Here is a 25,070-nt window from a genome sequence, read left to right as displayed (position 1 = left end):
TTGGTCCTCGATGTGGCTGACCTGGGTTCGAATCCGACCTGTGGTCCTTTGCTGCATGTCTCTTCCCATGTCACACATCTCAGTTAAATCTAACCTAAAGTAAGACATAATTATGTTTTATATTGACACAAAACTGAAAGATGTCATGATGCTTTAACTAGGAAACCACTTCTTGTTGCTAATTACCTTTAGAGCGAACCCAACATTGGGGCTGATTGGAGAAAAATCAGTCAACAAATAGAAGTTATGAAGAAGTTTAAAGCAAGGTAAGATTATAAAACAATATTCCACCCTTTAATCATCTCAAAGAATACTATTCAGTCCAGCATCTAAAAATGGAAAGTGTGCTACTACTGTAAAAATACCAAAATGATAAGAAAGTAAATGCAAACAGAGAGATATCACCCCATAATCGGAGTAGCAGCAAAGGGGACAACAGTGACTCTGGAGGAGCTGCACAGATCAACAGTATGAATTGGATAACTCCTTTAACGTGTTATTTTTTTCCCTAACGGAATCTATATATTTTACCAATAAGAAAGAGCCAAAATGTACCCCATCAGGAGTTCTGTATAACTGCAGTGAAAGGTAGTTAAATAAGTATAAAGTAAGGGTTGGTAAGTACAGATGGATGGAACAGTGTTAAGCAGATAATTAGAAAACAGAGTATTTTTTTCTTTCTTCCATTCCATAACCACATGCTGCTTTGTGTTGGCCTGGCATAAAATCATAATAAATACAATAAAAAAAAACTGGGCAAGGTGACAAACCTTTTAACCCAAACTGGTAGAGGGGGTTTGAGGACAGAGACAAGATTGTTGCAGGAAAAACACAGCAAGGATGTAGTTGACATTATTTTATTTTTCATTGAATAGTTTCTATTATCCCCCGTGCCTTCAGACCAAAATGTGAATCAGAAGGAACAAACAAATCCCCTGATTAAGTGTACAATTCTGTCATAAGAGAGAAACAAAATTAAATGGTGGTTAATGCATCTCTTTAACCAGTACTTGCTTAGCTGTTATGGCATTTATATACTGTTTAAAGAGAAAATCTTTTTATGAAGCATCCATGTTTTAGTATCCTAATATGAATTCAATCTTTAACAAAAAATAAGTTACCCGGGTCTGTGCATAAGGATGTTGGATGATTGGCCAAAAATAGAGTGATGTTTGATCATAATAATAAAAAAAAGGAAATCAATGCAAGCAGGCCTCCAGGAGACTGCTTTAAAGACAGTGATAGACAACGCTGCGATCCTCATCCTGCTTTACCTTTCAGCTCCATATGCACCTTCTGTGTGGCTTTCTCCTTCACAGGTGTTCAGATAGCTATTATGGTTGATCTCATCTGCTTCAAATCCAGTGTAAAATTCATCGTCTATAAAAATATTGAGATTTACTTGAAGGTAACCTTCTGACTGTGTTATAAGAAAAAACTCCAGATGTCCGTTGCAGTTGCACAGTGGGGTGTACTGTATAAATATTGTACAAAATAAGGCAGTCTTTTTTTTCAGTAGGATAAACCAGATACAAAAAAAATCTGGGAGGACCAAAAAAAAAAAAAAAAAAATTATTCAAGTCCAAAACTTTTTTTTTCTTCACATATTTCTACTGTTGTCAAAATGTCAAGCGTGTTTTACAGCATCAAACCAAGAGTATGGGATTGCTGCAATAATGAACACACCTGTGCAGTCACACACCAACGACCAAAAAGAAAGAAACAAAACAAAAAAAAACACACTCCCACACGCGTTCACACAAGCAGGCGATCTCCTGATGATCAACAGAAAGACAGCTTATTCTCCAATGCAACATCCCGTTCCTGCACAAATCAGTGAGACGTAGACACTTTGAATATTGTATACAGTGCAATACAAAAGGGTTCATTCGTCTATTCAAACTGGTACTGTAATCTTGATAAGAAAATAAAAATGCTTAATAAGGTTGCATGACTAATAGTTATAAATTTCTTTCTGAGTGTTATAGTAGTGCTAGACTTTAATAGCTTTGGCTTTATTTCATTATTCTGTTCTTACCTTTGTACTAATTTGTTGGTGGATTTTAATATAGGAAATATGAAACCTTTAAGAAAAAAAAAAACTAGCATACCAAATAACCTTTAATTAGATATCTATGACCAGGATATAGAGTTTCTTTTTTTTTCTAAGAGCAGTGGCCTGGGACTAAGGTCCAACCCAGATGAAGGAAGAATCTGCTCTCATTGCTGTTATTACAGCTTTGTGTCAACTTTGTGTGACTGTAGAACACGTGGAAATATTGTCTGAAAACAAACAAACAAAAGATAAGCGGCGGAGTGTACTTTCATGAACGTGGCCTCCAAAAGTTTCTAGGAGCGTCCCTGCCTCGCTGCGAGTGCAGAAGCTAGACGCCTAAAGTGATTACACGGCTTTACGTGGTGTAGACACAGTTTTGAAGTCCTAACAGCAACTTCGCAGGCACCCGGGAGTGCCTCCGTGATAATCAAAGGATGAATGCATTGCCACAGGACCTGTGAGGACCCTCGCCCCTCTTTCAGTCATGCCAACAGCTACACTGCGAGTGTAGAAGTACATATGCTGGATGTCCTTGTTCGACGGTCACAGTTCCAATCACACAGGCTTGTATATCCACCAGCAATTCAACAGTGTCAGGAAGTCTCTCTGTGGGTTTCTGTTGTGGACGGACATGTCGGCCCTCTGCGTGCTACAGAAGCAAGAGAGTGGAGGCGAGGACGTCCTGTGTGGCCTGGGCCGACAGGTAGAGAGACGCCCTAGCAGGCGGAAAGAAGGTTCTGCCCTGGTTTCAGGTGCGTGCAAGGGTCCCAACGATGCAGCAGCTACTCTGGAGGCGGTCGCAGGCTGTGCAGCTTCCGCTCATCAAGGCCTTTCCAGTACTTGAAGTTGTTGTCCAAGTGCTGCATAAGATTAGGGAGGTCCGCAAAAGCTGGTGGGGAAAGAAAAAGTAATTTGAGAGGCAATATACGGCAAGTTGTGAATAAACACAACCAGCATCAACCCAGCAATCACTAAGCACCAACCATCATCAGAAAGACTGTTAACTGTACAATATCTACATAAGATCAATCATAGAAGTAATGAGTGGTTGTTAAGAAAGCAAAGCATGCCAGGTTTCTGCACGAAAAGTGTTTGTATTATTACAGCAGTATAAAACCAAGACAATGCTTTTCAAACCAAGAGACATCTGATTGACCTAAATTAATTGTGAAAAGGAACTCCTAAGATTCGGTTTGGGAACTTTGCTTAAATATCTCTCCAGGACAAGAAAATTAGGGGGAAATAAAGGCAATGATATGGGTAGCCATATGGCTATATAACTGTCATACGTATGAAGGCACAAAACCAGATTTGTCACAGTGACACCAAATATAGTCACACATCTGTTTATTAATTCTGTTTCATAAATAGCTTAGCGATGACCTGCGTAGTCACGACATAACTTTGTCCTAAAGGCACAAATATTATTAGAGATACATTTATCTGAGTGAATTTAGAATCTGCAATTTTCCCTTTATGCCTCAGACTGGTGACTGGCAGGTCGAATGCTGACAGATGTTGGGTTCCTCCATAAATTGTTGGTCTTTAATCAACAGCAGTACTCAAATTAACTTGACTTAATCAGATTAAAACATTGTTAAGATAAAGCTCTTACTGGCAAAGGGCATCAAAAGAGTTACACAAGTGAATACATTGATGAAAGTTTTAAAGTTAGGTAGAAATCACATACAGGATATACTGGTAGTTCCTTTTTTTTTGTCTAGTAACAGCCCACTATCTACATCAAAGAAATGTTTTCATCTATAGGCGTTGGTGATGAAGTGATCACCAGGTACAACCTTAAAGGGATATTGTGTAACAAGTTGTGTAACATCTGTATATTGATTGTTTATTCTCCAGATGCACAGTATTTATGCACACTTGTGTGACCACTTTGCTACAATCTTTTGCCGTTGTAACACTAGAATTTCCCCATTTGGGACAATTCATGGAATTCTCCATTCTATTCTATTTTCAATTTTTTACCACTTTTACATGTGTGTTATTACTGGTGTATTATTACCTCCACTAATAATCAGATACATTGTCATCAGCCAAGAATGTTATATTCGATTATCAATAAGTCTGGTCACCTGTTTTAAAAGCGCCAGAACAGTATGCCATCTTGAAGCGCTGGGGATTAATAAACAGCGGTGAAGATCATTTTGGAGAATGACTGAAAGTCTGCATTACTGCAGCACAATGCAGGACCATGCATATGCAGCAGCAGCACAAGAAACCGTTTCACCATCCCCCAAAAAGCTAACTTAAAAGACAATGAAACCATGGGCACCAAAACAGAAATCCCAGATAAATCGACGATCAACATCGAGCAAGCATAAAGTTTAAAAAATGGACCCTGAAGTTGCCATTATTTTCCTTTACATTTAAGTGAACCGTACTGCATTGAGTAGCTCAAAACAAACTTTTTCCATACGGTTTATTTGGACAGAGTTATTCATTACCTTAGGAAGCATAACAGTAGATCACGCAAACCTATACCAATCTTGTTGGTACAGAATTGTAGGATTACGTGGGTTTAGTACCTGTCAAAGTTTTTCGTCACAGTAAATACAGCTGGTAAAGACTTCCTATCGACCTTCATCGTGACGACTACAGCTACTGAAGCCATGTAAACATTCATTTCACTGCCGTCTCTGTGTTGTTGAATTTTCCTTTAATGTTTTATTTATTTATTTGACATGGTTACATCTGTTTTGTCGAGGCTTTTTGACACACAGCGGCTACTGTTGCCACAAAAACGTGTTTGAGGTAGTGACGCGTTATTGTAAAGTGTTTGTTTGAATGAAATACCACCATTTCAACGCCAGATGGTAGTAATTATTACACAATATCCCTTTAATCCAAATTAGAGACTAGTTTCAGCCAGAAACGTTTGAGTGACGCATCTGTAGTTAATGAATCATTTAACTCAGATATCATCAGTTTTATTTTTAGATTAAGTTTTTTTTTAAATATACAGTTATGCCTGAAATTTCTTTCTAAATGCTGCTTATTATATTGTTTATGCCAAAAGAAAAAAACCTTTATAAATCGTTTCTATGTGATGCAGTGTTGCCTCACCATCCCATGCATCAAACATGTCTGTGATGAAGTAGTCTATAAAGGAAATCTGGGACTTTGGGATGCTACATGTGTTTCTGTCAAACACAGGCATGACCACTGGTAGACCTTGTCTCTTTTCTTCATCTGTCTGCAGTAAAGACAAGAACACAAGTGACCATCATGCCCAACAGTAAAACAGCATCTTATCAAATGTTTATGGTTATAATCAGTAGGGAAATGGTTACCTGTGCAAAATACTCCTCTGAGATGCGCCCAGCCCATTCTATACAGAGCTCCAAAGGCCTGCATGGATTAGAGATGTCTGCGCACTTGATCAGCATCCGCTTGACGAGGATGCGGTTCTCAGGGGACGTCAGGACGCTTTTGACAGATTCTTCATCGCTGTTTCCCTAAACAAAACAAATCCAGGATATTAGTATAAACATAACTGCAGTTAATTACAGCTCAAAATTTCTTAGATAAACCAACTTTAACCTTTTTGTTTCGTCTGTTTGGTTAGGCACTCTCTATTTCAATGCATCGGACTTAAATACAGGGTGTTGATATTTCTTTATTGTTGCAAACTCTGCCTTTTAAAGGCCAGAGAAACATTTGTTTCCAGGTCGACTATTCCACACTAAACTGGTAAAGATAGAACCAGGTTATCAAATTCTCCTTGCTCTAATATTTCTTTACTCAACAGGTCATACATCTCCTTAAGATTTTCCACTTATTTTTAAAAATCTTTAACTTTTAAATCCCCACTGTTGATATATGAATCTCTAGCTGTGTGTGTGTGTGTGTGTGTGTGTGTGTGTGTGAATTAAGCATATTATGCCAATTACTTGGAAGGGAAAAAATAAATGTTATCTCTGTATAAGCAATAAACTATATGATCTTTATTTTCACAATAATAAAATAATACATTTTTCACTTTAACACTTTTCATTTTACCCCATTCTCTTCCAGAGCAGCCAGCGGCTTGTTGATGCTGTTCACAAACTTATTGACGTGTTCAAAGTGTTTGGTCATCTCCGTAGCGAGGACCATATCTATGATGGCCTGTCTTAATGTTCGATACTCATTCCTGGAGAGAAGAAAAGAAAAAAAAAAAAAAAAAAGAGAAGAAGATGAGGAGGAAAAGAGTGAGAATGATAGCATGCTAAGTAGCATAGAAACCTGTGTAAACAGTTTTCTACTGACGGCAGTGACAGCAGCCATGAATGGCTGCTTTGTTTGCCCCCCGCCCCTTAGAGGGGACCAGCTCATGTGAGCTATTCTGTTTTGGGGCTCAAATCGCATTACTGTCCCACCAGTGCAAACACACAAACATGTACACAAACACACTCTGATCTTTCATTAGCATGAACTCAAACATACTTTACTGCCTGTTGCATTAGTTAATGCAAGTCTCTTTCAAAAATGAATAATAATGAATGCACATAGAAGAATCGCTTAAATAAATTAGGAATGCAAAATAATGCCCAAAACTTCTGAACTTAGATATATTTATTTAACCCTGAGCAAAACATAGGGGCCTAAGCAGAGGAGCTGCCTTATAATAAAATGTTTAAATAGACAATTATACAATTATGTTACAAGGCTGAACTTGTTTTAGGGTAGCAATCAGTTTAGCTATATTATCTTCAGATGTTACTATTATGTAGCAGTTAAGTTACAGTAATGTGCTTTTTTAAATATTTCCTAATAGAGAAAGTAACAAAATAAATAAAAGAATCATAATTTTCTTCAACTTACATCAATAGGTGCCTCAAAAAAAAAATAAATCTCATTAGTTTAGTTTAGTAATTATGTTAAAATGGTAAAAATCACATATATACGTTTCACTTGGTGATATATGTGTTAAAGGTACCGTTTTCTGTGGCTTTAAGTTTATTTAAAAAGGAGCTGATTACATAAAACAGGGAAATTCTGTCTTTTGTTATTGTAATGTGTCATAAATTATGGAACAAAAAAAACAACAACAAAAAAATGTCTAGCAGCTTAACAATCCTTAAGTTTAAAGCAACATGTTAAATGTTTGAACAAATGCGAAAACAGTGCATGCATTATGAAAATACTGTATGCCCCTGTTACATGATGATATAAAGAGAGACTGACTTCAGCTTGGATAACGAGATGCTTGTGTATTAAAATAAACTATGCATAAAAAAGGACAGAATAGCAGAATAAAACCAGTTTTAAACAGAGGAGTCCAGAGGCTAATCTTTAAATAGTAAAAAAAGAGGTCTTGTCATATTGATGCATATATATCAGCAAAAATAAACTGTTTAGTTAGATAACAGCTGCAGATATTCAGGACCTTTTAGACAAATGGTACATCCTGCTCAAGTGATGTAAAAAAAGGAGACAAGAAAATCGTATGATAGCAGGTTTGAATGAGACAAGGTGTTAACTACATACTGAAGATTTTGAAGAATCTTTAGAATAATTGGGTGTGGGTTTGACTACCCTTTTCCAGCATGCTTCCGTCTAAGAGAGTCTCAATGCTCCATAGGTCAATTAAATAGCTTTTTGTGTTTTCACAAAGTGAGTTGAGGTTTCAGAGATCATTTTCATGAATATTTGTTCAGTAGAGAGTTATCCAGTTCTGTCTGGACCTTTTAAGCATTTAGATTTTCAACTGCATGATCGATAATCCTACAGTTTTCTTAAAGTTACAATGAAAAGGCCTTTCAGTTAAGAGAAAAATCCAGCTGGGAAATGCTTGCTTCATTATGTAGAGTCTATGGACTAAATTTTTCAGTTTTTGCTATTCTCACATAGCAAATAGCAGTACATAACAGGATTAAATAATCCAGTTTAGGTTTGACCAGCATATACCACCCTTCATATTTATTGACACCTCTGGTTAAAATGCTGCAGCCAGAGTTCTGATGAAAATTAAAAAGAGAGATCATATCTCTCCTATCCTGGCTTCTATTCATTGGCTTCCTGTTAAATACAAAAGGTAGGCTTAAAACTTTCCTTTTTGATAAAGCTTATAGTTAGAGAGGCTCAGGTTATCCTGAGCTATCTCTATAGTTATCTCTAAGCCTATAGTCTGCTATAGGCTTAGATTGCTGGAGGACATTGGGACCCCTATTTCATCATTCTGCTTCATTCTATCTCTATTCTCCCACTGTGCAGAATCTCTTAGTTCAATCTCCAACATTAAGCTCTCTCTGCTTTTTCTCATAGTAGCTTCACCTCATCTGTTTCTTTTTGTCTGTGACACCATCCTGGAGAGAAATATCAGCTCTGTGCTGCCATCAACACCTTTGTTCATAGATGTTGGAGATCAGCCTGTTTTTCAGTGAAGTCTTGTTTCTCTGCAGATGGACCCGCTCACACTGAGCCTGGTTCTGCTGGAGGTTTCTTCCTGTTAAAAGGGAGTTTTTCCTCTCCCCTGTCGCTACAAGCATGCTTAGTGTGAGGGATTGTATTTGAGTCAATGAGTCGGTGCAATCAACTGATTTTCCTTAGATAGAAAACTTTGAATCAATCTGACTGTATGATCTGGTTGAACTGTAGTGTCTTGAGATGACATATGTTGTGAATTGGCGCTATATAAATAAACTAAATTGAATTGTTAAGATGTATAAAATTAATCTCAACATCAACAGAATAATGTCACTGGAAAAATGTGTGTTGCAGTTTTGGAGATTTCCCATTCTCCTTACTGTATATGAAGGCAGAAAAGATTTAGATGCATCCAGATTCCTAATTCACATTTCCAGTTCTGTTGAACTTTTTTGTTTTAATTCTTGCCCTAGCTATAGACATGAGCATCTGAACAAAACGGCAAGTAAAGTAACTGCTTCCCTGTTTTTAAAAGATGAAAAAAAAGAAGGGAGGAAAACAACCGTGAAATGAGCAGCACCCAACGCGCAGGTGTCTTTGCAACAACAATGATCTCATCTACATAATTAAGAGACAAGAAAATTTTTCTGTGTCTAAATCCTAAAAGAAAGTCACAATTGATTCAACTTAGTGGAACATGTTGAAGCTTCTCTCAAGGAAAGATGTCTGTTGCTTAGAGCAGTAACAGAACATCCATTATGAAATCACAACAGCATAATTTTGTGAATTTCAGTAAAACAGAGCATTTTACTGAGCATTTTATTTCTTTTTAAGTTATGTTGTTAAATAAGAAAAATAGAGTTTTTATTTAATTTTGTAAAAATTATCTAGTTAATTCAGAAAAACTGACCAATTACTTTTTTTTATTGTCTTGTTGATTGCAAGACGCTTCCACAGGTGCCTCTTAGAAATAAGTTATAAAGTTTAAGCAAGCAGATTTTCTTCTTGCATCTACTAACAAATTTAGATTACCAAACAACTGTAATACATGCTTGGATGTTCTCCTTTCTTTCCCATTTTGAAGAGTGATCCAGAGACACTGACCTCTGTGCCAGGTTATATTTATAGCCCAGGGAAACAGGAAGTTAATTCAACAATCTGATCAATCGTAAACAAAAGTAAACAACTGCGATTTTAATTGAAAGTTTCACTTGAATGCCTTTTAGATTAGATTAGATTAGATTAGATTCAACTTTATTGTCATTACACAGGTACAAGGCAACAAAATGCAGTTTAGGTCTAACCAGAAGTGCAATTACAGCAAGTGCAGGATGAATAATGGTTCCATAAATATAGGACATGGGATTCTACTGTATGAGTATAGAGATGAATACTATTATAAATAATGAATATAATATATAGATCACTAGTGTTATGAACTAAATTTACAGCTGGATATGTACTGAATATAATATACAGGTGGATATTACTATAAAAAGGGTTTTTACAGTTATGTAGAATAGCATATACATAGATGGGTTTACAGAAATTATGCGAAATGCAAATAAAAACGGTACTATAAAAAAAATAAATAAACTTAATGTACAAAACTTTTCTTTTTGTGTTGAAATTCAGGGTAATCTATATTTTATAGCATTATGCGTCTTTACAGTAAGATCTGCCTAAGAGTTCCAAGTACTTCCAATTTACTTTTACCTCCTGTATAGGTAAGAAATATTTAAACATTTTAAAATTATTTTTTAATATTGTTAAAACGCTGCAGCAGGTGTATAAGCAACATAGGCCTTGCTGTGTACACACCAGAGAAAAACATACCTTATTTAGAGCTTTATTTGAAAAAAACAAAATGCCTATAAAATGACTCTTTAAAGGTTTAGTCTTATTAGGTTGTACATCCTTATATTTAAGGTATAGATCAACTCAATCAACTTTATAGATTCAAATTAGTATAGTAAATCTGTTCGTATTTTATTGTGACAAGCTGCAATGTCTAATCTAATAAGATCTCCTTACCTTTCTATGTGCTTGAAAATGTTGCACTTATCATCTCTCGTTGTGAGCTGGAAGGCCAGGGCAGCATGGTGGCTCTCTAGCACAGCTGTGTCATTGTAGAGGATGGCCAGCTCACTTCCTGCATTGCACAGGAAGCTGTTTGTCCGGCCCGGATGGTCCACATCGTGCACAGTGGCAGCAATCAGAGCAGCTACTTCGTCAATGGGATCCAAACTTTGCTGTCATGATAAACCAAACAACAAAAAAAGTATTAAAGAACAAGCATAAAGAAAACTCCATTATCTTTGTACCTAAATGTGGCAGATCTGACTGAGTAGATAAACAAAAGCCTTGGATGGTATTACTCTAAAACAAAGAATTCGTTTTATTCATTTAATGTGTCCTTTGCGTCCTTTTGAACGCAAAGTAAAAAGAAACAACAACAAAACAGTATTTAACTTCTTAAAACAGGCTATCTGTAAAAATAAAGTGACCTTTTACATAAAATGTTGACCTATAGAAATCCTGGGACTCATTAACCTTGTGTGATGTAACTTTACAGTTCACTGGCTAAAGCCCTAAAAGATCACTGGGCCGAGATCAGAAATAGACGCTGTGGTAATCGGCTTAGCAGGTCCAAACCGTCAACACATTACTGAACCACTGACACACTTGGGCAAAACGCTGACTTTCTAGGATCAAGTTGAATTAGATGGACTATTGACACAAAAGGCTATTTGTCTTCTGTTTTGACAGAAGACAATGCTAATAATCGGTAGCATTTAGGTATAAACTACACTAAATTTTAACAATGACAACATATACACCTTTATTGCCCTTTAATTTACATTACAAGCTCAAATGTCAGTCTAGGATTCTTCACAAGAAAGATTTGTTCTTTTTTTCCCCCATCTTTTCACATTTAGAGTTGTAAATATCTGTCTGGAACAGCTTCCCTTTAGCAGGGATACATTTCCTGTCCCTGATGAAGAAAGCCTCCCTATACCATGATGCTCCCACTGCCATGTGCGACATCAGGGATACTGTGTTGAGTGCGATGAGTGCGATGAGCAGAGTTAGTATTGCACCACATGACGGTTAAAAGGTTCACTTTAGCTCCCATTTGTGAAGACCACCTTCGTCCAATTTGTTGTGTCCGCTGTGTAGCTTGCTCCAAACTTTAAAAGGGAATATTATGCATTTTTTTTTTTTTTTTAGAAAATAGCCTTCTTCTTGGTGCTTTTCCATTAGTAGCTCATGTGGGGTGGCAAACCAATGGATCTCAGTCCCCCTGCTGCCCCTCCAGCGCTACAACAGGCTGCTTGGCATCCTCAGTGATGACAGTTTTTCTTGCCTGGCCTGTTAGGTAGATGGTCATTTCTTTGTAGGTTTGAAGATGTAAAAATAGATTGAACAGAATCAGTTTAAGCATCCAAAGATCGGCCCTGTGCATGCACAATTCCCTCACTGTTTCCATGCAGGGGGTGGGTCTAATATGAGATGGGGTTTTGCCACTTGTTCGAGCTCAGCCCAGCTGGTCCAGCCAGAAGTAACCTTGCCAAGGACAGGATGGGGCCCCATTTTTTCTAAATCAGGAGAAATGTCTTGTGCGTTTTGGTAGAGGCCTTCACCAATACTGGAGGTACTCTGTGTCTCAGCTGACCTTCGCCCAGAGGGGTTGGAGGCGGCTTCAAGGAAGACGGAAATCTGGACTTCTCTGCCGACACCGGCTCCAAATAACCAGAGGACAAGTACCAGTGTTAAACAGAGCCCTGCGAAAATGGTTTTTAATAATCTATTCCTGCTTAAAATTTCTCTGTTCTTTGGTCTCCAAGATGCTTTTTCAGTGATGTTCCCTAAACAACCCTCCAAGTTCCCACACTACTATGTGTTGTTCTTGGTGTTTATTGTCCTGTTAAACCAGAGAGAAAAAGGTTTGAAGTTTGGGTTGGAAGATGACCGAAGCTTATTTTGTGATTTACTCTTTCTTAAAGGTTCTAAACACACACGGTCAGTGTGTTTTATTTCGAAGAAGCCAGACGTAAACTAAACAGTATATCATGTGGACAAATAGGTTTGGAAAAAAAACGGTGGTTTGAGGCCAGAAGGACCATGACCACTGTGTGAACATTTACTTAGCTTCCTAATTCCCTGCATATCAGCATGTTTATGTTAAAGTATTTTTTTTTAATATTTGGTATTTTCCATTGATGCCTTTACAGAAATAAGACGGAAGTGCCAGTAACAAATTGCATAAATTTGAACTAAGGAAGCAATCAAAGTGTGTTTAAACAGGGAAAAAAATTCCATAAAGACTTAATAGCTTAAGAAAACTTATGATAAAGTAATTTTTTAGAACTGAAATAGAGCTGAAATGAAGAAATGAAAGATGACGAAATATTTTGCATTTCCCTGCAAGAATATAAAAATAAAAATTATTATCCTCCCTTATTTTACCTTGACCCTCTCCTTGCAGAGAAAATAGGCAGTTGCATGCAAGACATCAGCAGCATGGGTAGAGTTGTGGTAGGAGTTGCTGGAGTGGTAGTTGGCCTCAATGACTTGCAGCCAGGAGCGCAGAGTAGCTTCAGGGCAGTTTAAAAACTCGCACACCCCAAAGCGGGAGAAAATCTTCAGACCTAAAAAGGTCAAAGGCCTGCAGGAGGGTTTAGAGAGGAAGTTCAGTGCAGTCAATGCAATTTCTTTTCCATAAAGATAACATGCCTGCAATCCTTCAAGATTGGGAAGCCTCACCTTTTCATGGTTGCAGCCTCCAGGTTAAAGATGTCGAAATCCCATGATGCTTCAGTTTCCATGGTCTGAGCAATCCGAGGGGGGATGTCGTTTAACGACAGGGGAGTTGCCAGGTGACTCGGCAGATGGTGGGGTTCTGTGAGCAAAATAAAAACAGGAGAAAAGTAAAAAAAAAATGTTTAGACTCATAATAAATAGAGCTGAGGGAAAGACAACCCAGTAAAGTTTTGGTTGTGGTTAACCTTCTGTGTGAACTTACGCTTTGTGGCGAGGATGTACTCATTTCCTGACAACCTCCGTAAACCGTCCTGTTCAGATGAGAGATGAGAAGGGACGTTTCAAATAGCCTCTCTGTAAACCTCACAGTAGAAACTTACCTCATTTGTAAGAACATCAGCTTATATTCTGTAAGGGTTTCTCCAAAAAACAGACTAAGACATTAAGGAGAGCTTTAACAGATTTTATCCAGAGTCCTTTAAAGATACAGTTATCAGGATTACAAGCTGTGACAGGCGTGTCACTAATGACAGCAATATTATTTTATGTCCATATGTGAACCAATATATAGGAAAGTTATTTGATTTAGCCCTTTGTCTGTCTTTGGGTATTAGTGGATGATGTTTGAGCAAATGGGGCTTATCAGAGGGCAAACAGAGCGTCGCCCTAATTATCAACCATCCAGAGAGAAGTCAAAAGATCCGGCTCTCTAAGTACTAATTCATACCAGCTGTGCAACAGCCTGCTTCTTAAGAATTTGAAGACATTAACAGCAATGATGGCAACTTTCCTACTTCCTTTTGAGACATGCAAAAAAAGGCAAAACAAATAACACAAAAAAGAACGGTTTACATTTTTTTTATATTACTTCTTGGGCCTTTATAAAGATTTGAATTCCATTTGTTTGCACTTAAAAAACAGAATTGTCTCCCATATATACGTTCTTGGGCAAACCTCAAAAAAAGCCATTTGTGACGACTGCAAAATAAATCAATGCCTCAATCTGCATTTCATGTTCTTAAACCTGCAGATGTCAGCGCTTTCTTTGTACCTTCTGTTAGCTGATCAGGCCTCTTGTGTATAAAAGCAAAGAAAACATGGGGCACACTGTTTAACACAAAACTCAGGGTGTTTAAAAAGAAACTGCATGAAAGTGTGCAGCAACCCATGCAAAAGTTTGACCTGTTGTAAGAAATTGTGGCAACCATGCAAAGTTTTTAAATCTGCAAACTAAAAACTACAGTTTTACAAACTTAATTTTTTTTAATATAGGGCGCTGATTGATAAAATTTATTCGTCATCCAGAGATGTCTCCACCACAGTAACATCTTTGTGTTCCCCATATGTGCAGAAAAAATCCCTGAAAATTGCTCAAACTTGCTCATGGTGCACAGCACAGGTTATATTATATACTGGGTGTTAGTGAGTGCATGGGTGTGTGTCACAATGGGAAGTGTTTACTTCACAAGTGAAAAAGGAAGAGGAGACGGGATCATCTTTGACCCATGCATTGTCTCGTGGTGGTGTTGCCTCAGTCCTATTTTAGGACCGTTTCTCCCCCAAAAAAAAGAACAGAGAGAGAGAGAGAAATAGCTCCCCTTTTTAATCTTCACCTCATTGATGAGATCTGTCCCGATAAAACCTTCTGAGCTCAGACAAACTGCCCAGCGTTCCCTGGCTTTTATCACTCATACAGAATGAATCTTTCCAGGGATGAACCATCACCTCGCTGCCTTCTTCATGTAGAAGTAAAGTTGGGCTTTTTCATCGGGTCCAAAGAACAGGATGTTTCCGAGCTTGTGGAGTGGAGAGGACAACGAGTGTGACTGGGTGTATGTGTGCAGAGACATAGAGAGAGAGAAAGGGTAGGGTGGGCTTTCCTCTCCAGCCTACAGGAGCACAAAGGACAATCTAACACTTCCTCTGGATTTGTTGCCAAGACTGCCAACTTGGCACTACTTCTATTCTTCAGCATTAATGTCTGTTAATCTTTCTTCATCTCTTCCTCTCTGGAAATAAAAAAAAACTATCCACGCACTCTGAACTCGTGTTGTTTTATTAATCCAATCAAAGATGTTAGAGTAGACATTGCTGCAAAGCAAATGGATTCAATTTGTATACAATAGAAAAAAAGATGTTGTTTGGGTGTTGCAGTCATCTTTAGACCTTCAAAGTAAATGAAAAATGGGTTCTCCACCTACTGAGGATGACTTTGCCCCAGTATTTACCACTTACCGTCATCAACCCTCCAACAAGGTCGTTGGTGTGGGGATCTTCATCCTTGGTGCCCAGCTGGGGGGAATACAGCTCTGTAGTCCTAAGGATTTCCAGTACTCGATCCAAGGCCTCTGCCACAGGCATAGGACTGCTTTCCTGTGCTTGGTTTATGATGTTTATGACCTAGTTAATAAAAAAAACAAAAAACGTATTACTGTAATAGTGCAAGGAAAATTGAATGAAAAAAAATGAAAAAATAAAAAGGTTTGAATATGCTGTATGGTCTGTAGTAAAGACTGCAAAATAAAAAGTCTGATAACAGACTTAATCATCACCACTATACAGTATATGGGTCATTTAAAACCTTTGGACACAAACGGCATGTTTCTGCCATTAGAGGCAGAAAAAAATTGCCATAAAGTCTAGCTGAACAGCCAAAAGAAACACCAGCGCAGCCCCTGTAGGAAGCACAACAGACAATCTTTCATCGATAACTTTTTTGATATTTGTTGTCTTTTCATGGAGCTTTTTATGTCTCAGTCTTTTTATGGAGCTATGCAAAACATTTTGGGACATCCCGGTGAATCATCAGGGCCGTCACTCCTAACCAGTGGGGCAGAATCAAACGGTTTTCTCTTTCGTTTTCCAGCTCCACCTATCCTCCCATCAGTTTTTGTCCAACTTTGCTGTGGAAAAAGATCTCCACAGAACCCAATGTGTCGCTGTGGAGACTTCCACCTCAGAATTATGCTTTAGCTTTTACCGTTCTGTCAAATTTTCTCAAGAAATAGATTTAAGTTTGGTCTTTTAACGTGATTGGTGAAATTTAGTCAGACTCTTGTACCTTAAAAAATATTATAAAAATAAAGTTTTAAGAAAAGCACAGTGCATTATTTTCATAAAAAGCTTAGAGTTCAATTTCCACTAATTAAAGAAGCATTATTTAAAATCAGAGTTCTCTTATGTGCAAAAAAGATAAGCCTTTCTTAACATTTAAAAAAGTGAAGAAGGCTCCAGCAATAGGCACCAGTAGCAAGGTCAGCAATGCATGTACAAGAACACAAGTTTGAACTAATTTGCTTACGCACATCTCCACACACAGGCAGCGGTTGTATCACTGCTTTATTCTCCAGAGGACAATGCCTACAGGGACTGACTGCACAGTCAAATGATACAGCAGAAGTACAGCAGTGTGTCATATGACCCCTCCCTAGGGACTTTCACTTTTTCCGACCAGCCTCGCTTCACCAACTGCTTAAAAAGCGGGTCATTCTGGTCCGACATGCTCTCCTCGCCTTGTGCATGAAATGTGGCGTTTTATCAGCCCATCTGCAATTGAAATGGTGGGTGTTTGTGTGTGACTTCTACATTCCATTTAGGTAGCGATACAAGAAGCGCTCATGAGGTTTATAGCACTTTTAGAACACAAGTGGTTAGTGGTTAGAGTCTAACCATGGGTACTAAGTGATAATCATATGATGGATGCTGTGCCTGAGGAAGGGGCCTGGTATGAACCCACCTTAGTGATGGGAGCCTCTATGGTCATGGAGTGAATTCGGGCCATCGAGGAGTGTCTTCTCTGCGAGCTCCCTGTTAGGATCGAAGAGAGAAATCTTAGGGAGCCAGTTTAAAGCCCTGCTCTAATTAATGTGTGCATGTATCCAAACAACACATAACACAAACAAACACCGGGGAAGGTTTCATAAGCTGACAAGAAGCAGAGTGTTTCCATCATCTATGTCCCTTCACTCTCACCATCGCTCCCTCGAGACGTGATGGATTTGACATCCAGAGAGCCTTTCCTTCGGTCTTTGTGCTTACTGGATTGTATATCTGGAGGAGGGAAAACGCTTTTTTTATTATTCACATTTACATATATAATCAATGTCTTTGACTGCATATCATTAAGTCTGCATATATTTGCAAGACTAAGCAGTTTTTTTGGTTGTGTTGCTACATTTTAAGTCGTGTTTGAAGGTGAGAAAAAAGGTAAAAGCTGCAAAAATTAAAAAAAGAAAGAATTTTTACTTTTTAACTATAATATTAGTTTCAAAATTGAAAGCTTGGATTAGTTTATGGCAAATTAGCAAATTTTGTATATATTAATGTATATATAAATGCTGTTTTAAAATATGTGATATATATATATATTAGTGCTGTCAATCGATTAAATTTTTTTAATCGCGATTAATCGCATCAATGCCTGAGTTAACTCGCGATTAATCGCATTTTAATCGCAAATTTTTTTTCTGATTGAAAATCATTTAAATACTCTCGATGACATACAAAAAATACATACAGGCTAGGTTTGTGCCAATGTTCTTTTTTTAAAATGAAAACAGGTCACAGACACTGATTTATGCCATAGAAACATCTGGCAAGAAGATGGGAAAACATGTAGCAAAAAATAACAAATATGTAGCCAAAAAAAAAGGCCCTGAAAACAGGCTGATGTAAAAGACAGTCTTTACAGTTAATACAGTCTTTTGAACAAAGACAAGCATTTTACCCTACTGCTATAAAATGTAGTACAGTTAACATTAGATGTCAATTAACCAAGGTAATAATGAAGAATTTTCAATCAATACATCAAAATCAATAGAACGACATCACTAGATGGAGGTAGTCTATGCTCTAGAAAGTTACTTTTCAGCCTCTTAACAAAAATGAGAACACACACACACACACACCCACACACAGACACACCCACCCACCCACACACACGATACCGACCTGTGGCGTACACAGACAGCAAGAGTGCCGTAGCAGATTCCATTTCACCTCAGTAATCTGTTTTCTCAGCGTATTTCAGGTTGCTACTAGTTACCAGACACTCAACTTGTTTGTTGGTGGTGGGGCTTAAAGAAAAGGCACTAGCGTCACCCAGTGTATGAGCGTCTTTTTCCCCTGAGGAGCTCCGCTCTCGAAGCCTATGAGAAATGCATAGACTGGGGGGAAATTGCCCCGCCTTCTCGCAGGATGCAGCGGGATGTACTTGGAAAATTGTACCATAAAACCACATAGCGTTAATCTCACGTTAAAAAAATTATCGCCGTTAAAATGGCCTCGAGTTAACGCGATAATAACGCGATAATTTTGACAGCACTAATATATATATATATATATATATATATATATATATATATATATATATATATATATATATATATATAGACATACGTCTCACTACAAAGTGCATTTATTATTGTGGTTATCTTTCATTATTCAAAAAATGTGACATCTTTAAAATAATAATTACGCTTCTTTGTGTAAGAAAAGAATCGGTTTAAGCAACAGAACTTTAAAAAAAGCTCTTTAGGTTTAGTTTTGCATTAAAATTATAGAAATATCCTCAACAGGGGGTACAGCTATTAAGGGGAGAATTAAACCACATGTTATTTTGATTTTATTCATAAAATCACCATTTATTCCTGTAAAATTATGCAAATGACACATTTCCTTAACATGTCTTACTCGTACTCGTACTCGTCGTCTCCCGCTTTATCCGGAACCGGGTCGCGGGGGCAGCAGGCTAAGCAGAGACTCCCAGACTTCCCTCTCCGCAGACACCTCCTCCAGCTCTGTTGGGGGAAGCCCTAGGCGCTCCCAGGCCAGCCGAGAGACATAGTCTCTCCAGCGTGTCCTGGGTCGTCCCCTGGGCCTCCTCCCGGTGGGACATGCCTGGAACACCTCCCGAGGGAGGCGTCCAGGGGGCATCCGAAGAAGATGTCCGAGCCACCTCAACTGACTCCTCTCGATGTGGAGGAGAACCGGCTCTACACTGAGCCTCTCCCGAATGACCGAGCTCCTCACCCTATCTCTAAGGGAGAGCCCAGCCACCCTGCGGAGAAAGCTCATTTCAGCCGCTTGTATCCGGGATCTCGTTCTTTCGGTCATGATCCAAATTTCATGACCATAGGTGAGGGTAGGAACGTAGACCGACCGGTAAATTGAGAGCTTTGCCTTTTCGCTCAGCTCTCTCTTCACCAGGACAGACCGGTGCAGCGTCCGCATTATTGCAGCAGCCGCACCGATCCGTCTATCGATCTCCCGCTCCATTCTTCCCTCACTCGTGAACAGGACTCCAAGATACTTGAACTCCTCCACTTGAGGCAAGGACTCCCCTCCAACCCGAAGGGGACAAGCCACCTTTTTCCGGTCGAGAACCATGGCCTCGGATTTGGAGGAGCTGATTCTCATCCCGGCCGCTTCACACTCGGCTGCGAACCGCCCCAGCGCACGCTGTAGGTCTTGGCAGGAGGGAGCCAGCAGAACTACGTCATCCGCAAAAAGCAGGGACGAGATCCGCTGTTCCCCAAACCAGACCCCCTCCGGTCCTTGGCTGCACCTAGAAATCCTGTCCATAAAAGTTATGAACAGGACCGGTGACAGAGGGCAGCCCTGTCGGAGTCCAACATTTCCTTAACATGTCTTACTTTGTTGAAAATCCGGTTAAAGTCTTAGGCAAATTTTAAAGCCTAAACAACTTCCATGACCCAGGCAAATTAAAACATGGCAAGAAACAGAGGGCTATATTTCTCAGCACATCTTCAAAATGGAAAACATAAGAGGACATGACATTCAAGCAAGCAAGTCTGTGATGATTTACTGAAATAAGGAAATGACCAGACGAAAGTCACACCTTAAAAATTGCATTCATTTTAATGCTGTTTACACTTATTTACAGGTGCTGGTCATAAAATTAGAATATCATGAAAAAATAGATTGATTTCAGTAATTCCATTTAAAAAGTGAAACTTGTATATTATATTCATACATTACATACAAACTCATATATTTCAGATGTTTATTTTGTTTAATTTTGATGATTACAAATGACAACAAATGAAAATCTCAAATTCATCATATCAGAAAATTAGAATATTACTGAAGACCAATAAAAACAAAGGATTTATAGAAATGTTGGCCAACTGAAAAGTATGAACATGAAAAGTATGAGCATGTACAGCACTCAGTATTTAGTTGGGCCTCCTTTGGCCTGTATTACTGCAGCAATGCGGCGTGGCATGGAGTCGATCAGTCTGTGGCACTGCTCAGGTGTTATGATAGACCAGGTTGCTCTAATAGTGGCTTTTAGCTCTTCTGAATTGTTGGGTCTGGTGTATTGCATCTTCTTCTTCACAATACCCCACAGATTTTCTATGGGGTTAAGGTCAGGAGAGTTTGCTGGCCAATTAAGAACAGGGATACCATGGTCCTTCAACCAGGTACTGGTAGCTTTGGCACTGTGTGCAGGTGCCAAGTCCTGTTGGAAAATGAAATCTGCATCTCCAAAAAGTTGGTCAGCTGCAGGAAGCATGAAGTGCTCTAAAACTTCCTGGTATGTGGCTGCGTTGACCCTGGACCTCAGAAAACACAATGGACCAACACCAGCAGATGACATGGCACCCCAAACCATCACTGACTGTGGAAACTTTACACTGGACTTCAAGCAACGTGGATGAAGTGCCTCTCTTCTTTTCCTCCAGACTCTGGGACCTTGATTTCCAAAGGAAATGCAAAATTTACTTTCATCAGAGAACATGACTTTGGACCACTCACCAGCAGTCCAGTCCTGTTTCTCTTTAGCCCAGGCAAGACGCTTCTGACGCTGTCTGTGGTTCAAGAGTGGCTTGACACAAGGAATGCGACAGCAGAAACCCATGTCTTTCATACGTCTGTGTGTGGTGGTTCTTGAAGCACTCACTCCAGCTGCAGTCCACTCTTTGTGAATCTCCCCCACATTTTTGAATGGGTTTTGTTTCACAATCCTCTCCAGGGTGCGGTTATCTCTCTTGCTTGTACACTTTTTTCGACCACATCTTTTCCTTCCCTTCGCCTCTCTATTAATGTGCTTGGACACTGAGCTCTGTGAACAGCCAGCCTCTTTAGCGATGACCTTTTGTGTCTTGCCCTCCTTGTGCAAGGTGTCGAGGGTCGTCTTTTGGACAACTGTCAAGTCAGCAGTCTTCCCCATGATTGTGTAGCCTATAGAACTAGACTGAAAGACCATTTAAAGGCTTTTGCAGGTGGTTTGAGTTAATTAGCTGATTAGAGTGTGGCACCAGGGGCCATCAATTTTGAACCTTTTCACAATATTCAAATTTTCTGATATGATGAATTTGAGATTTTCATTTGTTGTCATTTGTAATCATCAAAATTAAACAAAATAAACATCTGAAATATATGAGTTTGTATGTAATGTATGAATATAATATACAAGTTTCACTTTTTAAATGGAATTACTGAAATCAATCTACTTTTTCATGATATTCTAATTTTATGACCAGCACCTGTACAGTGGGAGAGAATAACTATAGAGAGTGCTATTCAGCACCTGTGAAATTAAGATAACATTAAAAAAATATTATGTTTTCATACATGGAATGGAGTTTGTACTTTCGCGTCTTGGATATATTTTGTTTTAACCAGCCAGTTCTGGTGCAATGGAGTTTTACCGTCCAGGTTTTTTTACAGACAGTAAAAAGTCCTTTTCTGGAGATCCTGTAGATTTTAATTATCATTTGTTTATTACTTGAATCCCCATTAGTTGTCGTTGACTTGTTGACTACTCTTCCTTCTGTCCCTTTTACAAACCATTTATATAAAACAATTAAAATACATTTGCATGTCTAAAATAAAAAGAATTGCAAGGAAATAAAAGATTAATTAATAGCACAGCACTGATTAAAAAAAAGTGTGGTTTGGGATTTCTAAATGGAAACAGACACAACTAAATTATAAGCAGGAAACTTGAATAATTTGAAAAAAATCAAGAAAAAACAAAAACAATGAACTAAAAGTAATCCATGCTGAAAGCAATAGATAAGAAGGTTTTAGTAAGGTAATTAAAGCCTAATCCACCTTCACCGCCTCTCATCAAAAGCCACAAGGTGAAAAGGCGCTGCAGAGGGAACGCACTGAGATGTACTGCACAAGAACATCATGTGAAGCTTCAGAAACAAACAGAAGAGAGCCAGTGACGCAAACCAACTACAGATACAATCCCTGTTTATTGTTGGCTTGTCAGACGTCTAGCTGCGGCGTTCTGAAATCAGTCACAGCTGCAGCTTCTTTTTCCAGTTGGTACCACAAAACAGCAAGGAACAATGACCCGCTTAGACAGCACCAAAGAACATCTTCCAAGGTTCAATAAATGAAAATTCACGCCCTTCTTAGATTATTTCTTAGGAAGTTGAAGTTGAATTCGCCACCGCCTGATATTTCTATTGCTTTTAGGCAAAATGCCAATGATTCTCTTTTCATTTGATTTCACAATTATTCCCACTATCTTTCATTTTGAAATTGAATATGTACCAAACAAATGGTCCTGGGAATCAATGGGCAAAATTTAACAAAGAAATTATGGCATGGTTTTATAGATCTGCACTTTTACAGAGATTTTACATTTCCTCGTTTTTTCTTAATTCATGATGCACAATTCCAGCATAAATAATGACATTTTAAATATATGAATTGATTACACATTGATGTAAAAAATAAGAATTTATTACTAATAAATAATTAAAGTTTATTTATTCAATCTATTATCTCTAATATATTGCTGCACTCAATGTCCAGTGGCAGTAACAATATGCAGGAAACAGATATACTAATTAGCTTAGGAAGCAGATGGAGGTCTTGAAAATTTTGTTTTAGGGAACAAAAAAAAATGTCGATCTCACCTGTTTGCGACTCGGCCTGCACGCGTTCAGTGGATTTTTCACTCTGCACAGAAAAACGGGAAAAGCACATTGACACACGCCAAAACAAACCCCCTTTCACTATTCACTATTCACCAGAACCACGGATCTCACCTTATTATTATCATTCAAAGGCCTGTTGATAGACACATAGTGTCTGATTTTTCTGCAAAGGACAAAAGCATCAACGATACATCAGATGTAATAAAAAAGCTGCGACAAATGGAGGAATCCACTCTTCAACTCACTCACCCTCCCTGTCCGATTACAGGTGTGATTTTCACATTTTGCTGAATGTTGTCTCCATTCTTCTTTTTGGCATAATAAATCCCCTGCCACTCCTGAAAGGCAACACAACAGGACGACTTATTGGTATTTTTTTTTGCAACGTATGACTAAAAATAAAGAAAGGTAAAAGTTAAAAGCGTCCCGTTAGCGTGCCAGTGTTTGTGTAACAGGTGGTGAGACGGTGTGGGTCAGAGTATTTTCAGAGAATGGCAGCTTGCTTTAATGGATAGAGGGAGCACCACTGGAGTCCAGTGCACTTGTTTCATGTCCACCCACTCCCACCCGCAGCTTAAAAAGACCCTTCCTGCTGCTGAGCTGTCTGGGACTGACCTTCGTGCTCTGTGTAGTGAGATTACTGCACATGAAACGGAGCTGCTGGATGACCAGCGGCGCAGCACGCATGGTGCAGATATCTGAGGTGCTTGCACAAGTGATCTGATAGTGAAGCAACGTGCACCAGAGACAGCTTTCTAGAATTGTGGTAATGGGCACAGAGATATGAGGTATACATACCTTTCCTTTTAGTATACAGGAGTTTATCGTTTCAAGAAGATCAGGCTTATTCTTCTCACTTTTAGGCACTTCTATTATCTCCTTCCCTATAAGCTCGCCTTGTTGGTAGCCCATGATGGACTCATAGGCAGGATTCACATACTGTACAGGGGAGGGGGAAAAAAGTAATGAGTTTAGGCATTATAAACCAATGTCGCTTCATTAACAGAAGGAATAAAAACATTTTCAGCTCATTCGATTAAAACTCTGTGGAAACACAGGCTGCAGTGTTTTGAGAGCATTTAAATGTCAGAATCCACTACTACTGCTGACAGAGATCTGAGATCACAAGACATGAACAGGAGCTATAAAAAGGAACAGAGCAGAACAGAGGGAGAGAAGGAAAGACAAGCTTGGTTGGCGGGGAAAAATTATAAAAAGAAAAGTAAAACCTCCCACCTGAATAACTTGATCTTCAGAAGTGATCTCTATGGCGTCTTGGCTTTGTTCCAGAGCTGTGAATATGGCATTGCTAGCTCTGGTAGGCAGAAAAAACAAACAAAGAGCAGCACACATTAACATTTGATAAATTTTAAAAAGACACAAAGTTAAGCCCAAAAACATTAATTCCCTGGCAGATTTATGTATAAATGTATTTTAAATTCAACAGCTGGATCACACAGGCAAAAGTTTTTTTTTTCTTTTGTGCAGATGTCCTTTAATGTAAGAAGGTTTCTAAGCTATCTCTAATCTTCAGCAACATATCCATTAGATTCTCCATCAGATTCAAGTCAGGGCTCTAAGCTTGGCCACTGCAAACAACAATCTTATTTGTAGCCAGAAGAAATATGTTGGTAAAAATCAAAACCTTATTTCCACCCAGGGGTAGGAATTATTTTGGCTCAATTTAAACTTCTTGAGTTAAAATATAAGTTCTTACTGATCTTTCTATTATAGTAACTGTTCCAAAGATTCATGTCATTTTTTTAAAATACATAGTCTTCAAAAAAGATGCTTTCAACAATATTTGCTTGGTTATCTAGGGAAATAGGTTGAAAAATGGGTTTAATTCATAGTTTTTTTAGTCTAATTGCTGCATGATAGAGAAAAAAAAGAAGAGAAAAATGTTGCTGTCTCCAGGAAGAGCTTTTCTTATCCTGGTGATGCTGCTTTCTAGTTAG

The 25,070-nt window shown here is 38.5% G+C and overlaps 1 protein-coding gene across 1 annotated transcript; it reads right to left on the bottom strand.

Annotated features, from left to right (window-relative positions):
* Window positions 1–841: 841 nt before the first annotated feature.
* On the bottom strand, window positions 842–24,465 carry pde8a (phosphodiesterase 8A). Its single transcript, XM_038274299.1, has 16 exons — window positions 24,349–24,465; window positions 23,911–24,051; window positions 23,362–23,450; window positions 23,224–23,275; window positions 23,092–23,134; window positions 17,162–17,239; window positions 16,926–16,996; window positions 15,425–15,589; window positions 13,452–13,500; window positions 13,193–13,328; window positions 12,896–13,094; window positions 10,460–10,677; window positions 6,077–6,209; window positions 5,368–5,532; window positions 5,141–5,270; window positions 842–2,945 (listed from the first exon to the last, which is right to left on the bottom strand). The coding sequence occupies exons 1-16, from the start codon at window positions 24,463–24,465 to the stop codon at window positions 2,839–2,841; spliced, it is 1,893 nt and encodes a 630-aa protein (XP_038130227.1). The 3' UTR covers window positions 842–2,838.
* Between the last annotated feature and the right edge of the window lie 605 nt (window positions 24,466–25,070).

Source organism: Cyprinodon tularosa, unplaced genomic scaffold (genome assembly GCF_016077235.1).
Source record: "Cyprinodon tularosa strain WSP-4 unplaced genomic scaffold, ASM1607723v1 ctg1000, whole genome shotgun sequence".
Lineage (NCBI taxonomy): Eukaryota > Metazoa > Chordata > Actinopteri > Cyprinodontiformes > Cyprinodontidae > Cyprinodon > Cyprinodon tularosa.
This window is presented reverse-complemented; position numbering and strand designations above follow the sequence as displayed.